Source organism: Schistocerca serialis, chromosome 1 (genome assembly GCF_023864345.2).
Source record: "Schistocerca serialis cubense isolate TAMUIC-IGC-003099 chromosome 1, iqSchSeri2.2, whole genome shotgun sequence".
NCBI lineage: Eukaryota > Metazoa > Arthropoda > Insecta > Orthoptera > Acrididae > Schistocerca > Schistocerca serialis.
The window spans coordinates 1,063,733,860-1,063,751,206 of NC_064638.1; the positions used below are offsets into that span (position 1 = coordinate 1,063,733,860).

Here is a 17,347-nt window from a genome sequence, read left to right on the forward strand (position 1 = left end):
ACAATTGTAATATTTGCAGCAAGCAAATTTATAAGTGTCCTAATGGTTTTGTATGCTAATAGTCATGTTTTGACCAGCCTTTGAATACCAACAAGTTACAATGATCTTGTGGTTTATGCTCAGCTTAGGTACCATCTGCAGCGTAAGTGTGATCTGAGGATGAATGCTATTCAACCGGAACCACTTATCACCTAGTTGCAATTCCACTGTATTGTAATGAAGGCCATTAAAATTTATAGTAAAGTAATAAGATGTTTGTGAATAAAGAGACGACTCACTGGAAGGCAGAAGCGCTGCGTCATATACAGATACACAAACAAAAGGCACAGAGCTTTGCTTTGCTAGCATTCGGAATGAAATCCCTTTCTTGGGCTGTAGGACGGACATACACACACACACACACACACACACACACACACACACACCTGTCTCCCTACACTGTGCTCAATTGACTGTCAGGCCTTTCATGGCCCACAGTGAGGGTACTGGGGTGAGGTTGGGGTGCTGTGTGTGTGTGTGTGTGTGTGTGTGTGTGTGTGTGTGTGTGTGTGTGTGTGTGTGTTTGTGTGTGTTTTCTCTCTCCTGCAGCTTGAGAAGGGAATTTTATTCCGAAAGCTAGCAAAGCAAAGCTCTGTACTTTTTGTTTTTGTACCTGCTGACAATGCAGTGCTTCTGCCTTTTGGTGAGTAGTTTCTTTATTTGTAAATAATTTGTTATTCTCAACCAGAACTTTCTGTGCATTAATAATAAGTTATTCGTAGATAAAGCTGCTGTAGATTTATTCATAAATTTTGTAGCAAGTTTGAGATGACCTATAATCCTCAAAAGTTTTCCCAGAAATAAAAGCTTTTAACCTTTACTCGAATAACATGTATTACAAAAAATATTACAGGTAAGCACAACCCAGACAGCACACATACCTGCCTTTCTCCCAACACATCATTTGTAATGTAGGTTTATATTAACACTACATTTAATATGCAATGCAAGCAGTGGGCAGTAGTCATGTACTAATGTGCTACAGAACACTGTAAATAACAAACAAATTACACCAATTGCTTCAAATGTGAGCCGAAAATTGCACTAAAATTGCAGCATTTATTTTTTGAATGCATGCTGGTATGCAAATAAAACTATAAAACTGATGAAAACATGTTCTGCAGTGCTCTCTCCATGATAATTAGAAACCAACCAGTGTCAAGTGCAGAAATGATAGACAGTTGTGCTACGATCTACTCGGAGATGTGCACAGCTGTCTGTTTCCAACTGTGCTTGCTCTGATGTGACACTATCCCTTCTGGCACTGTGATTGCTACATTGCTCACAGCAACAGGGCAGTATTTTTCTTCAAAATTGCATGTAGCATACTGCACAAGTGTAACGTATGAGGACTTTTTAAAGAACTGTTGTCATGTCAGTGCTGTGGGTGAGTGGTCTAAGACAGGAACTGGTAATCTGTGAACCTGAGTTTGATTCCCACTAATACCAACTCTCCTTTTAGTTTTATTTTATTCCTCACAATGTTAAACTATTAATTAAAAATTTAAATATATTTAAACAGTTCAATTTATACAAGTAAAATTTAGAATGGAATGTAACAATATAATGAAAAGGATAGTTGCTACTCACTGTATAGCGGAGATATCGAGTCACAGCAAGGCACAACAAAAAGGCTGTTACAGAATTAGTTTTTGGCCAACAAGGCATTTGTCAAAATTAGACAAAACAAACACACACACACACACACACACACACACACACACATATATGACCACAGTTTCTGGTTCCAGCTGTTTTCTAAATCTGACGAAGGCCTTGTTGGTGAAAGCTGATTGTGTGACCTTTTTGTTGTGCCTTTCTGTGACTCAGCATCTCCGCTATATGGTGAGTAGCAACTATCCTTTGCATTATATCGTAAAATTAATATATTCAATTTAGTTACGTTCATTACCCTTTTAAGTCAAAAGGCTATAAGCTGGATGGTGGTGAAACAAGCAAGTACAAGAGGAAATGCAGTAGGAAGGTGTTTTTTGCAGAAGATTTGCTAAAGCAGATCTTTCTAACAGATCTTTGGAGTAGAAAGTGAGATTTAAGTAGTTAGGTAGATGTAACTTAAATTTAACAGCAGAGAGGCGTAGGATGAGGCTCACTGATTTAGTTTATGTAACACTGAATATTTCAAAATATTTGTGAAATACTTGGATCAGCTTCTTAATTGTCCAGAACCAATACAGAAGCTCACATACTCAAACACTCATAAAAACCTAGAACAAGATTTACTTCCAACTATCAAAGAAATTGAAGTTATTGAAACCTTTCAAAGCTAGTGGAGAAGACTCTACTACAGCAAAACTTTTGAAATGATTTTTTTAAAAAAGGGGAAAGAAAGAAGAAGAAGCTAAAATTAAACTTGGAAAACGAAAACAACCAGGAGAGGTGGCCTTCATAGATCCCATACATAACATAAGGCAATAAATAGTATATTAACAGTCTGAAACCAGCTATGTGTAATATTTGCAAGATTATACTTAACAAAGTAGAATCAACAATGGAGAGTAATTAAGGTGAATATCAAGATGGTTTTAGGAAGGGCATATCATGTTATGAACAAATATTTAATGTGGAAGATTGCCACAGATTACTGAATTTAAAAGGTCCACATTTTCCTTTGAAATTGGGTGCAGGATATTATGCAAGCACAGAGTATGAGAGATTTTTAAAGCGCCATTGTCACAACTCTACTGTGAATGAATGGCCTAAAGCATAGACTGGTAATTCACAGACTAGGATATGATTCCTGCTGATTCTATTTTCTTTTTAATTTTATTTTATTCCTCATAATGTTAAACTATTCATTATAAAATTTTAATATATTTAAACAATTCAGTTAATATACATAAAACTAATATATTCAATTTAGTAATGATTACTACCATTCCAAGTCAAAAGATTACAGGCCACCACACTGTAGCACACTGGTATAATTTTGTTGCGCTGCCACTGCACAATGCTTTAATTTTTCAATGGGAACTTGATGTACAGTAAGTTTTTTTTATCATAAGTAAGCTCCTTGTTACAAATGCAGAAAAGAAGTCTATATTTTAAACTTAACATATTTGGTCTTTACTTAAATATCATCTCCATAAGGTTTCAGTTAATTTTTCTTTCGTGTACTCTGACTGCGTGCTTCCTTTTAGCTCTTATGAACACACCACAGGTAATAAATAGTTGCACTGCACATTCACGTAATTTAGCAGTTTATATTGTTATTGCAGGAAGTAGCCAAACCAGCAAACTTGTCAAACACTGTAGTTAACTTATAATATAGAAGAAAACTAATAAATACATCTCTATCACAATTACATCACACATTCAACAGTGTTCTGAAAGTATGCATACACTCTCATGACTAGCAGGCAAAAACGAAACCACATACTACAACACAAAATAACAGTTCAACTGTAGTATGGAAAAATAAACACATCTCAGAACAATTTAATATACTTTATATCAAATTCAACAATCTTCATTTGTACTGTTAGCATAACAGACAAATCTGAGCAATTTCTTACAGCAGGCATTAAGTAGCACTTTCTACAAAACTTAATCTTCCATAATTGTTGAAACAGCCTGTACACCTCCTAGTACTTTCTATTTTCTGTTACCTCATCTACATCTGTAGAAGCATAATTACTGTTTTCACAAATATCCCACACTAAAAACAAACATATCAAATATATTATTCTACCACAGCAAATGTGCACAATAACTCTACCGTACAGTTAGACATGACGTACCAACATTTCATGATGTAGCTGCCGCCATTACTTAAACATTAAGTGCCAATCATAAAATGTATGAGTTACAGATACCTTTCTTGAGAGATATGGGGAAAGAGGGGCACTTTTGACAAAAAGGGTTGGTAAACAGATCAGAATGTTTATAAAAAAAAGAAAAGAGGCAGATTCAAGAACAATATAACACAGCGAAGTTCTTCCAAAGTTGAGGCATATGGCAGAATGGAACAAACATAAAAATAGGAAAATATTAATATAATGTAAAACTTAAAAATAAAAAATTCAGAATACTAAATAATTTTGAAAAAAATGTAGGTAATGAAGTCATCCAAAAATCTCACAAAATGAAATTAATTTATCCCATTCATGTGTCTCTTGAATCCATGAACTACTTTAATGTAATTATTAAGTGAATGAGTAACCCCCCCCCCCCCCCCCCCAATGATAAAGACAAAGAGCAATGGCCACATCAGGAATTAAAGAGAAGTTGCTATGGAGGTGCTGCAAATTTTTTGAGAGACAGAGAACAAGTTTTCCATACTTCTGATACTGCACAGAGTTCCAAGAGCATAACGAATGGAAGCTCAAGTACGTGAATTCATGTCAACAATGAAATTATTAATGTTAAAGTGCAACACATCAGTGTTTTCCCCACCACTCAGTACTTGATTTTTAAGACTTTTCTCATGCATTATTTTCATTCCATCTAAAACTTTGCATTAAGTGATTGATGCTTTCAAAATATGAGTTGTATTTCATATGTTTCTCAATATTAAAAAATAAATCATCTTGATCATGTTGAGCACCACAACTGATACTAATATTCATGATTACTAAAAACCAACTCAACTGTGTTATTACACATTTATTGTTTTACAACAACTATTGCTCATAGAATAATTTCAGGTTGTCAAGTTGTGCAACCTGAATATGTTCTATGAACGAAACTGGTCGTAACATAATAAATGCGTAATAATATAGCTGAGATGATTTTGATTAATCACTAATATATCATAAAGCATCTTGTTGAAATTCCTATAAGCTACACTTTACCTACTGTGTTTGAGGAATTATAAAGAAATTAATTTTTATTGTGCACCAATAACATACCAACAAACAGTTTGTCAATACCTCATCCCTCATCATCACTGCTGCTAATTTACAACTTTTTCTTTTCCTTTCTGAGCAAAAAATTTTGATTCCAAGGCTTAGTATTCATAGTGCACTTGATTTTCTGTTTTTCGGTACCACAACTCCACATGCCTCTATTAATATATAACATTTTCTTAACTTTCAGTCTTTATATATATAAATCTGTATATAGTGTGTGTGTGAGTGTGTGTGTGTGTGTGTGTGTGTGTGTGTGTTTTTAATATTAAAGCCACATGAAATTTAAGTCTAGTAATAAAAATACTTTCAGCTTTGCTTATTGTATTGTTTTGAACTAGCAGAATTACAGGCACATATTCATATTTATTAAATTTGGTGCACTAGGGCTGAAGAATGTTGTCCTGCATTCATAAGCTATAAAAAATATCGTCTCTGGTCAATATTTTTCTCTACATCCATACACTTTAAATAAAATATATCAAATTTCAACATGTATTTGTGATCATATTGTATATACAAAAAATTATAGGCATTATCTGAATATGTCAACATTAAAGGCAGCATTGTATAAAATCATAAACAAATTGCTCAAAAATCTCATTTGATTCTGGCAACAGCTAAGAATACGTCTACCTAAGAGCCCCCTTAAACTATGGAGAATCCCTCTGTTTGTTGAATAGCCTGAAGCAGTTTGTAACGAAGTCTTTCCTTTGTTTTGTATCGAGGTAAATCAAGCAGATTAAAGCATGTGTGTGCTACAGGAAGGTATTTGTCATCATTCGTTGGCTGGATGTATATCTGTAAAAAAGAAGAAGAGAATGTTAATTAAGGCCAGGAAAGCCATTATAAACTGCAAAAGAAATTCAAAACTTATCAGAAAAGTTAAATAAGCATTGGATAAATTGAGGATAGTGACTTTTTAAATCAAGCATACACCATATCTGCGTAGCTATCTTCTTTTTAGCTCCAGACAGAGTATAGTATTCATATATAAACATTCACAAAAATCAACATACCTTACCCTTTGCGACATTCCCACTTTTTCTCTAAAACCTTTAATGTCATTACCATTTTTATATGTGCGCCTATTGTTGCCCTTCAGGCTGGTAATTACAAAGGGCATTCAAAAAGTTTTGCATAGTCGTCTCTAATTCTTTTATTTTTTGCAGGAGAATAAATTTTTTTGTGAACATACTTGGAACATTTAGGTATAAGTGGGTATACAAAAGTATTTTCTTTCATTTACAGGTGAGCCATAATGGACCATGAAGTAGATGTCAGGTTGTGACAACAGTCGGTGATGGAGTTCCTCTTCAAGACTGGCGATGACCCTGCCACATCGATTCACAGGAAGTTGCTCCCTGTTTATGGCGAGGACACAGTGGATCGCAGCAATATACACACAGCATATCGCAGCAATATACAACGGTGGTTGTAGAGGTTTAAAGAAGGTGATTTCTCTCTACAGGACAATCCACGATGCGGTAGACCATCGGCGGCAGTGAGTGATGTGAATAAGGAGACCACTGATAAAATAATCCAAAATGACAGATGTGTGATGACATGACAGCTTGCTGAAATGACTTGTTTGCCATTGGGTAGTGTGGTATCACTGGTACAGTCACTAGGGTACAGAAAAATCTGTGCACGTTGGGTGCCTAGATTAGTGACAAGAGAAATGAAAACGATGAGGAAGAATGTGTGCGAGGGTCTCATGAAGACCTTTACTGGAGAGTGGAAACAGTGTTTTGATGGTGTCATTGCCCAGGATGAAACATGGTTGTTTCTGTCTGAATCCGAGAGCAAAACCCAATCCATGGAGTGGCGTCATCTGGGTTCCCCTCGGAAGAAGAAACCAAGACTTTCACAAACAGCAGGTGGAAAGGTGATGGCCTCCTTCTTCTGGGATCAGTGTGGTACCATTTTCATTGACTTTTTGGGACCTGGCTGCATAATCAACTGAGACCATTACTGTTTGTCATTGGACAAGCTGCGAGGTGCCATCAGGGCCCAAAGACCACAGCTTTAGGGTCAGCTCATCAATCTACACCATGACGATGTCAAACCCCATACAGCACTTATGACTCACAAGAAAATCAGGAAAATTGTTCCTCATCCTCCCTACAGTCCGGACTTGGCTTCGTCTGATTTTCACCTCTTTGGTCGTCTGGAAGCCCACCTATGCAGTAAAACATTTGATAGTGAGAAAGACCTTACTTCCTGTGATAAGCGATGGAATAAAAGTCAGTCCCCAGAATTTTACCAAAGTGCATTTACATCATGGAAAGAACGTTGGGCCAGATGTGTCACAGCTAATGTAGGCTACATTGAGTAGGCTCATTGTACAGCTAAATGTTCCAAGTATGTTCACAAAAAATTTCATTCTCCTCCTGCAAAAAATAAAAAAAATAGAGACGACTGCAAAACTTTTTGAACGCCCTTTGTGCATACGTCATTTATCTGAGGGAAAGTAATCAAATGTTCCAGGAAAAGGTAATTTTAAGCTATGACAAAATAGTGCCATGCAATGTGAAGAAATAAAATGATACATAAAACCTCCAAGGTTGACGCAATTTACTTTCTTCTATACTGGTCAAAGTTACTTCATCTTTTGGAGTAGGTTGCTGAGAAATGAAGTAGTCCTTTTTGTATTATTTCTCAACTAATCATTGGCAACAATTTCAGTGTGATGAGATACTAAACTGAAGAATTCTCAACACTAATTTCTGGCAAGCCATGGTAAGAGGGTGATGGATGCTCAACAAATATGCGGTTGATCTCTAAGTACTGGCAGGTTTTACCCAAAAATGAATATGCTTCATGTTTGTCAAAATATAATTTTTTCTTTAACCTGCATAATTTAGCATGTATCTCACACTGTATAAATAACTAAGACAATGATATCAATATAATGGAAGGAAACATTCCATGTGGGAAAAATTATATATAAAAACAAAGATGAGGTGACTTACCGAACAAAAGCGTTGGCAGGTCGATAGACACACAAACAAACACAAACATACACACAAAATTCAAGCTTTCGCAACAAACTGTTGCCTCATCAGGAAAGGGGGAAGGAGAGGGAAAGACGAAAGGAAGTGGGTTTTAAGGGAGAGGGTAAGGAGTCATTCCAATCCCGGGAGCGGAAAGACTTACCTTAGGGGGAAAAAAGGACAGGTATACACTCGCACACACGCACATATCCATCCACACATACAGACACAAGCAGACATATTTAAAGACAAAGAGGTCTATCAACCTGCCAGCGCTTTCGTTTGGTAAGTCACCTCATCTTTGTTTTTATATATAATTTTTCCCACGTGGAATGTTTCCTTCCATTATATTGATATCATTAATTTGAATCCAACAATTACGTTTGTTATTGTCACTGTTGCATTTCGAAATCTTTTCTGTCGTCTTATTTTCCTCTTTCTGTGGCCCAAACTCTTTGTCTTTAAATATGTCTGCTTGTGTCTGTATGTGTGGATGGATATGTGCGTGTGTGCGAGTGTATACCTGTCCTTTTTTCCCCCTAAGGTAAGTCTTTCCGCTCCCGGGATTGGAATGACTCCTTACCCTCTCCCTTAAAACCCACTTCCTTTTGTCTTCCCCTCTCCTTCCCTCTTTCCTGATGAGGCAACAGTTTGTTGCGAAAGCTTGAATTTTGTGTGTATGTTTGTGTTTGTTTGTGTGTCTATCGACCTGCCAACGCTTTTGTTCGGTAAGTCACCTCATCTTTGTTTTTATATAAAACTAAGACAATGTGTCAATTTGTGTGCTTATATTTCTTTTATGTTTATAAAATTGCCAATGAGATTTTGTTGTAACAACAAAGCATTTTTGAGGATCTTGCAAGTTGCCATGCCAGTGCAAAACGAAAGTAAACTACATTCATTTACTGGAGGAGCATCAAATTTCTCACCATATCCCAAACTATGCACTACAAAATCAACTACTAGCCTCCACTGTTGACAAGATATTAATTTGACAGGTAGACTCCTCGTCTTCCAACAATTATTGTGCCACTGCCTGTTCACCTTCTATTACACTGTTTTTATATTCTTTTATGAATGGTCTATAAGCCTGTTTTGTACCCCATATTCACATCTTCACACTCCTAGCTTGTGTGAAACATGCGCAAAGTACTTATCTAATAATGCTGCCTAGCATGATCCATCATTTCCCTCTGTCCATCTCTCTGAACTTCATTGTTTTTTACTAACATCCAGGAAAGTGCGCAACACAAGCAAGGAGCCAATTTCACATTCTTCGAGAAACTGCCTCCAAAATTCAGATGCAGATTATATTCAAAATTAATATGGAAATGTTCAGTGTCTGATAATTTCCACTAGTCTTAAAAATGGCCATATATTCTATGCCACAGGTCACCTATCTCTATCTGGAAACACGGGATTCAACTGACAGCAGCAGTGTTCTGATGCAACAAACATGAATTGATGCGACAAACATGAGTAGAAGCTTGCTAACACTGTCTCTCTCCTGCTTTGCCATCACAAAACCAGAACTCTGCCTAGCCTATGATGCATGATTGTAGTCTACAATGCCAGTGAACTGGAAATGAAAGTGATTTAAGTTTTGGTAACAGTAAAATATTTGTGTTGGTAGCTAGTTTCGTAATGGAAAAACATAAAAGGTGTTCATATAATGCAGGCTACAAACTGAAAGTAATAGCACATGCAGAAGAACATGGAAACAGAGCAGCATTTCGGACCTCCACAAATAGAAAAAAAAATCAATCATGATGCACGCTAGTAAAGAAGAACTGAAAAAGGTTAGGAAGGCTAAATGTGCAAATAGAGGACTGAATGCAAAATGGTCAAAACTGTAAGATGATGCACTGAAATGGATTCAAGGACACTGTCAAAATGAGGTTGGAATTAATACAAAAATGATTCAAGTACATGGTCATAAGTTAGCACTTCAGTGGAACTAACAAACTTTCTGGGTAGAGTTAGTTGGTGCAACAGGTTTATGAAGCATCATGGACTTAGCATGCAAACCAAAACATCTCAGAAAATGCCACAAGAGTATGAAGAGAAAATATTATCTTCCTATCACTTTATTATTCAACAATGTATGAAAACCATTGTGGAGATAACCTAAATAGCAAATATGGATGAAACTCTTCTGACATTTGATGTGCTGGGCAACACAACTGTTATCATGAATGGTGCTAAAAAAAAAAAAAAAATCCATGAAAAAATGCAGTACATTGTTTTCTTTTATGTTGTGTTGAAGGTACCGAACTTAATCAAATGACCAAATACCACCAGGCAGTGATGTTCACACACATGAGAGGGGTTGAATGGATGAGGTTAGCATGAAATTACGGATTAACAGAGTGTGGAAGCAAAGGAGGATGATTTACTGAATAAGATTTCACTTCTTGTGATAGATCAGTTCAGGAGTAATTTGAAAAATTCTGTGAAAGTGAAACTGATACAGGGAAATACAGAGCTTGCTGTTATTCTAAGATGACTTGCACATAACAGTTGCAACCTCTTGATGTCTTGATAAATAAATGATTTAAAGTGTATACAAGAGAGGAATGGAACAAATGGATGACGGATGAAACCCAACGTGAACTCACACCAAAGGGGGATTTAGAATGACCTACAATCAAATAAGTGTGTCAGTGGATAACACAGTCATGGTCTAGAATGAGAGAAGACGTTATTGTTAAATCTTTCAAGAACTGTGGCATACAACAATAACCAAGAACAGAAAGAAGAAGAAAGTTCAGATGACAATTTACAGGGATTTTAAAGGACAGTTTGGTTTTATAAACTAAGAATTTATTTAGTTTTCATTTAGTCCAGAAGAAATGTGGTACCCCTGGACAGAACTGAATATGTTGTGTCTTTTTAAAACAGAAGGTGAGCCCATTCACAGAAAAGCAGTCAATGATACTTTTAAGAACACTGTTTACCATTTCTTCTGTTGCCGTATGCACGCTTGAATTGATTACAATACTAGCGCCATCTGCAAAAAGAACTAATTCTACTTATTGTATATTAGATGGTAGATCGTTTGGGTATATGAGGAACAACAGTGGACCTAAGATTGAGCCATCGGGAACCATGTAAGTGATTTCTCCCCAGTCAGAATAATGTCCCTGGACTACACTGTTTGAATTTCTTAGCACAAATTCTTGCATTCTTTTGGTTAGATATGACATTGTCTATTGGTTGGCTATACCATCAATACCATAAAACTTCAATTTATCTAGGAGAATACAGTCAGGTGCCTTAGATAGGTCACAGAAAATAACACCCGGCAGTACTGTATTATTTAATGTTTGTAAAATTTGTTGAGTGAAAATGCAAACAGCATTCTCAGCAGGTCAACTCTTCTGAAATCCAAACTGTGATTTGCTGAGGATTTCATTGTTACTCAGGTGAGATACTATTCGAACACACAATTTGGCACATGAATGTTGTTTACAACTCAGCACAAAGGAATTAACCAAATGAGATGGAAATTGGTAGATGTGATGTACTTCTACAGACAAACAAACAATTACAGTTTCAGAGAAAAGCGGAGGATTTATTCAAGAGAAAGAGCTTCACAAACTTAGCCAGTCAATAGCGTGTTGGTCCACCTCTGGCCCTTATGCAGGCAGTTATTTGGCTTGGCATTGTCTGATAGAGTTGATGAATGTCCTCCTGAGGGACAGTGTGGCAAATTCTGTTCAAGTGGTGCTTTATACCATCAAAATCCCATGATAGTTGGAGGGCCCCAACCATAATGCTCCAAATGTTCTCAGTTCAGGAGAAATCTGGATACCTTGCTGGCCAAGACAGGGTCTGGCAAAGCACAAAGACAAGCAGTAGACATTGTCGTCGTTTGCAGGTGGGCATTATCTTGCTGAGATGTAAGCCCTGGACAGCTTGCCATGAAGGGCAACAAAACAAGGTACAGAATATTATAAACATATTGCTATAGTGTAAGAGTGCCATGAATGACAACCAAATGGGTGCAGCTAAGAACAGAAATGGCACCCCGGACCATCAATCCATACTGTCAGAGCAGTATGGCATGTGACAGACTGGTATCCCACTGCTGTCCGGGATGTCTCCAGATACTTCTTCACTGGTCATCAGGGCTCAGTTCGGCTCACTGCTGAAGACAATTCTGCTCAAATTAATGAGATTCCAGGCCAAATAACTGCTTGCATATGGGCCAAAGGTGAAAAAATGCATTATTAACTAGCTCAATTTGTGAAGCTCTTTCTCTTGTATAAATTATCAATTTTTTCCAAAACTGTAGTCATCTGTCTGCACAAGTACACCACATCTACTGATTTCCATCCCAAGTGGATAATTCCTGTGTGGTGCGTCCCCCTCCCCTCCCCCCTTTTTTTTGTATTAACCATATTTGAGTGAAGGTTCAAGGTATATGTGGCATGTGCTGCAACTTCCTGTGAATGACATTGTGCTCTGGTTCATTCGATTGAAACATATAAATTAAAGTTGTCGATACTCTTATGTGAGTTTCATGTAAATCAGGTTATTTTGTATTTACTTCAATTTGACATACCAACAACAAGTGCACTGATTTGCCAATAGTGTAATTTTAAATGTTAAATCACAGTTTATAAAAATGAAAATAATCAATTTCTGAAAATGTAAGTAATTGGAGAGAGAAAAAATCTACTTACCAAGCAGTGGCAGAAGCACACACATGAAAAGTATTATGTTTGCAAGGTTTTGGAGCCAGTGGCTCCTTCTGCTGGCAAAAGGGTTGAAGGAGAATGAAGAGGGCCGAAGGAAAATGATTGGTGAGGTTAAGGAAAAGGAGCAGAGTTGGGAAAAGCCGCCCAGAACCCCAAGTCAGCTAAGTCTCCCCCTGACCTGGGCACCCGAAACACATTTTTATGGCACCTCTGTTGAGAGGTAATTTCAGTAATCTACTGATCATGGACCTAAATTATACTACATTTTGTGTCCTTGGGTGATGACTGCCACTACTAATAATAGTAACCATGCTTTTGATGTCCAAAATATATCCAAAGACAGCTTATTTTACTTCACTATAAAGATACAAGAAAACATTAGTATGTTGTTGATAATTTTATTATTGCCAGACTATTAATTGCAGTGCAAACTAGCACCAATATGAGTTCCTTCAAACATGAACAGTGTAGCCATTATATTTCTACTAGGAAGTACAGATCTGATGAGAGACCATATATTTATTTTTGTGAGAATATTTTTACTTCTTTGTGGTATGATTTTATCTCCACATTTGTAGTGTTCTGTACATCATGAAAAACAATATCTTGTTTAGTTTGAATGCACTGGCTCCTTATGTACTTTTGTTTCTGTTTTATCACTGAATGACAAGTGGACTTGTTAATATGTGGCCGGTATGGATTTTTATTAAAAATAACCAAACAATTGTGATCAAGATAAACATTAATAACTGTGTAGAAATAATACCAACTAATTTCAGTTACATGATGAATAACTGGTGTCATAGGAAAAAATACACATTATATAGTCTGAAGGGCTCTCCAACACACTAATTAATTATTTCCAAGCCAATGGAGAGATGCTGTGAACTGATTCCCTGTTCCTCCGTGAATGCTCACTACATCTGAAGCTCTTAAAATTTGCCTACACGGCTTGGCAAAAGTTTTTTTAATTTTTTAAAACTGGAGTGCTTGCACTGAATTAATTATTTAGACAGAGCAGAGACCAAAAGAAAGGTATGATTTAGCATGGTTAATCATAACTTTTATTTCACACAGATGGTTCTGTTGTCAAATCAAATGACTACTACATGCACTGGATTGCTATGCTCCATTTCTCAACTGTTTCAGTAGATTCCGGAAAAATGATTTCAGTTTTTTAATCAGAAATTTACTAAAATATTGTCTGCATAATATAATACAAATGAATAAGTAACTAAAATTTAATTTCAAAATACCTTTATAGCTTTCATTCCTTGGACTGGAATCCGGTCGCTTCCCGTCAAATATAATAGGAATTTTTTCTTTTGTTCTGGAGTGAGCTCATGGAAAACTTCCCAAAAATATTTTATAGTTTCATCAGATTCTGTGTATCCATTCTTGTACTGTGCATTTCTCTGTAATTCCTCCCAATCATAGTTTTCATTACCTAAGAGACACAACAACCATTAAATTATGAATTTTTTTATGTCAATGAGGAATCATAATGTAGTAAATTACAGTTTTAACAATAAGAAACAGTCCAACTGCAGTTTATGACATGTTCCAGTTGGTACTCAAAGCAGCTTCAAATACTGACTGCTCACATCATCTGAGCCTCTGGTCTGAAAATGATCATATAGACAGAGACTGGTAACTGGAATCAAAAATAAATAATTTATTGTAATCTGGCTGTTTTTCTTTGTCAAATCACTAAACCAATATTCCTTAGTCAAATACAGGATTGACTTTAGTGTGCACATGCCTGAGGACCCAAGTGTACATGCATACAAGTATGCACAGGTTTCACTTTATTATTAGGGCTGTATGAGTGCATGTGACTGGAAACATTATTCTGAACTACAGGGTATTATATTACCATAAGGATGAAGTCATTGCTTCAAAAACTGCAAGGAGCATCGTACTAACAGAGACCAAAAAGCAAGAAAACATTCATGAAAAGCTTTTAATTCAAGTACAAATTTGTGAACAGGCTTATAGGAGTCTGCTCAAAGTGTCTTTGACTCCAGCTGTCAGTGGATACAAGGTGTGTGTGATTTTAATTAATGGTTTAATCAAGTGGTAACCAAGAACATGTAAAATTTTTGTCGTGTGTTCCAAATGTTCTGAAAATTGCCTTTAAGGACTGCCATAAAAAGTGTTGAATACTGTTATATCATTGTATTTTACGGTTTGATTACTGACATATCTACACAATTGAGAACCTGTGGAAACCTTATCTTTCCATGGCATCATCCACAGTGGTTTGAGTACTCTATTTAGCTTCAGAGTTAACTTAACACTGGACAAAAATTAAATTGGCATCAGGACCCATTCTGAAAGAAAACAGTTACTGAACATTGTGCATTACCTAGTATAATGTACGATATGAATAAGAGGCTCCTGACATCAGGCTGCAGAATACACAGATACAAAACAACTGGATCTACAAATAATAGTTTTGATGGTTACAATTTCAAAGTCTACACTGAAACACAAGAAAACATTTTGAACTGTCTGATAAGTGTGAATAGAATTTTAATGAGGAAGGAACATTCTCCCCACCCACATCTCATTCCCTTTGCCCATATTAAATTCTTCATAAGAATGTCAATTCTTCGAAATGAGTCAATGCCATAGTAATTAGAGTTATAACGATTTATCATACACATTGTTATAATAATAGGCATCACATTAAATTGTCTTTACAACCAATTCACAGATTTAAAAAAATGTGTGTGTAGATAGCATAATTTTCATAAATGGGTGAGAAAGCATACCATTTAAATTTGCTAAAACTACTACTTTTTCGTTCTGTGTTGTAAAATTGTGGTTTCTATGAGAGGTAATAAGTGAGGCCTCAAATGGCAATAACAATGGAGAGTTACACATGACAATAAATAAAATTAAGTGAAAACATTACACAATGGATTTCAAAAATTGTTGGATTTTCTGACAACTGTTTCCACTTTATTCTTGCTTCGATTCAAGTTATTGCTATTAATGACGCCAAACTGCAATTGCACATGACCTACATAATGTGGAAAAACTTCTTCTTCCACCATTGAACCCATCTGCCAGTACATGTCCATGTGGAGTCTCACTTACAAGTGCTCACGGATGTCAGTCTCAATTTGTTTTAGATTTTGATACAAAGTTATACTGAACTATTTTAATTCACCCACTTCCTTTACGTTTATTTCTCCTCATATCAGGTTTATCAGTTGTTTGTTACATCAATTCTTTTGTTATATTCACAGCTCTGCATTTCTAACTAACAGACTGTCAATCTTACAACTTTGTACCAGTTGAAGTGTATACACAAAGACATAATGGCATTTTCCCACCTTCCTATAAAGTTTTTATTAATGTACAGATCATGAAATGTTAGAAAACTCATCATGATTCTTCAATGGACAATAAACTCAGCTGTCATGGTTACTGCTAACATTAAATTAGATCATATGACAAAGACAGATATGACTGCTTTTTGATTAATACTCATTGGCAGACACTCAAATCTGAGAAGAGGATCCTCTCCTGCCACAAAACACACTGAAATGCAACATCCCTTGGAGACCAGTCTGTGCAGAAATATGCCTTCAAATACATTACACCTAATTCTAGGTGTAAGGCATGGTTAGATTTTATGTCATTTATACCTAGGTCAACTCTCCACTTCCTGCTTTCTATGATCTAGTTGAAACATATAGATTCCCAGTGAAGCTCATCGAGTGACAGAACTTTTCATCTTCTCCTATAACATGCCAAATAACTGAATTAAAGCTTTTACACTTCAGGGTTAACATTGCTACACAAATTGAGGCAATTTTGTTGATGAAAAGCATGATAAACACAAAACTTTGGACAACAACTTAGCAATACAAGGTTTTCCAATACAAAATATTCATGCACTGCTTTCTAAACTTTTACAAAATCAGTTCAAACTCGATTTTTATAAAAATTATAAAAATGAATCACATTCAATTTCCTTTTAAAAAATCTGTTTTCCATAACTAATTTCAGACTAATCAGTTGAGAAGAGTATGTCTTCAAATATTCAGAAAACCACATTCGATTTCCCAGTGTACGCTAACAGTACATGAAAATGGCGGACGACTTTATGGGAATATGCCATGGCAAAAGGCTACATTGCAGCAACCTGTTGTTCGTGTATTGTTGGATGTGGCTTTTGTTTTTAAATTGAAACATAAAACCTCAATATATTGTGTTGATCCGTGGTGAAATTGTAAGTATCCAGTAAGCCCATCACCATTGGGGTCATGTCCAGTGGCTGTGCAGTATCAGCCACTGGTGTGTTTCTTTATCCAGGTTCCCAAGCCTCTAATTTGGTTTCTTAATTTAGGTTCTAAAGCCTTGTGGTGGTATCAGTCTGCCGACAAATGAATTTGCTAAGTTTTTTTTCTCCAGTTCTGAAATCTACAGGAGTATCTCACACAGGCGGCAAGCAATAAATAATATCAATTTTGATTTTACACTTCTCAGCATTCAACACTGCCATACCAATGGACCAAAATGAGGCACTGATAAAGTTTACGCATCCTCAATGTCCGGCTAATTCATTTTAATAGCTCAAAAGACAGGATGCTTATTAGGTACCAGAACAACACCTCATTTCCATGCTCTCTCTTCCTTCAGTATTGTCAACTATGATTAGTCTGAAATGAACAGCAGAAAGTGGCCCCAAAATTTCAAAAATGGAAACTGCAATGCTGAGAAGTTTAAA

General features: G+C 36.1%; 1 protein-coding gene across 4 annotated transcripts in view; it reads right to left on the reverse strand.

Moving 5' to 3' along the window:
* Positions 1–5,376: 5,376 nt before the first annotated feature.
* The window catches only part of LOC126415634 (probable E3 ubiquitin-protein ligase HERC4), a 222,530-nt gene continuing 210,559 nt past the window's right edge, over positions 5,377–17,347 (reverse strand). For all 4 annotated transcript variants that reach the window (XM_050083444.1, XM_050083443.1, XM_050083445.1 and 1 more), the window contains exons 21-22: positions 13,860–14,050; positions 5,377–5,705 (exon numbers count right to left, since the gene is read on the reverse strand). In XM_050083444.1, coding sequence (XP_049939401.1) covers positions 5,553–5,705; positions 13,860–14,050 — 344 coding nt within the window. In that variant the 3' untranslated portion in view covers positions 5,377–5,552. The remainder of the gene's footprint in view (positions 5,706–13,859; positions 14,051–17,347) is intronic.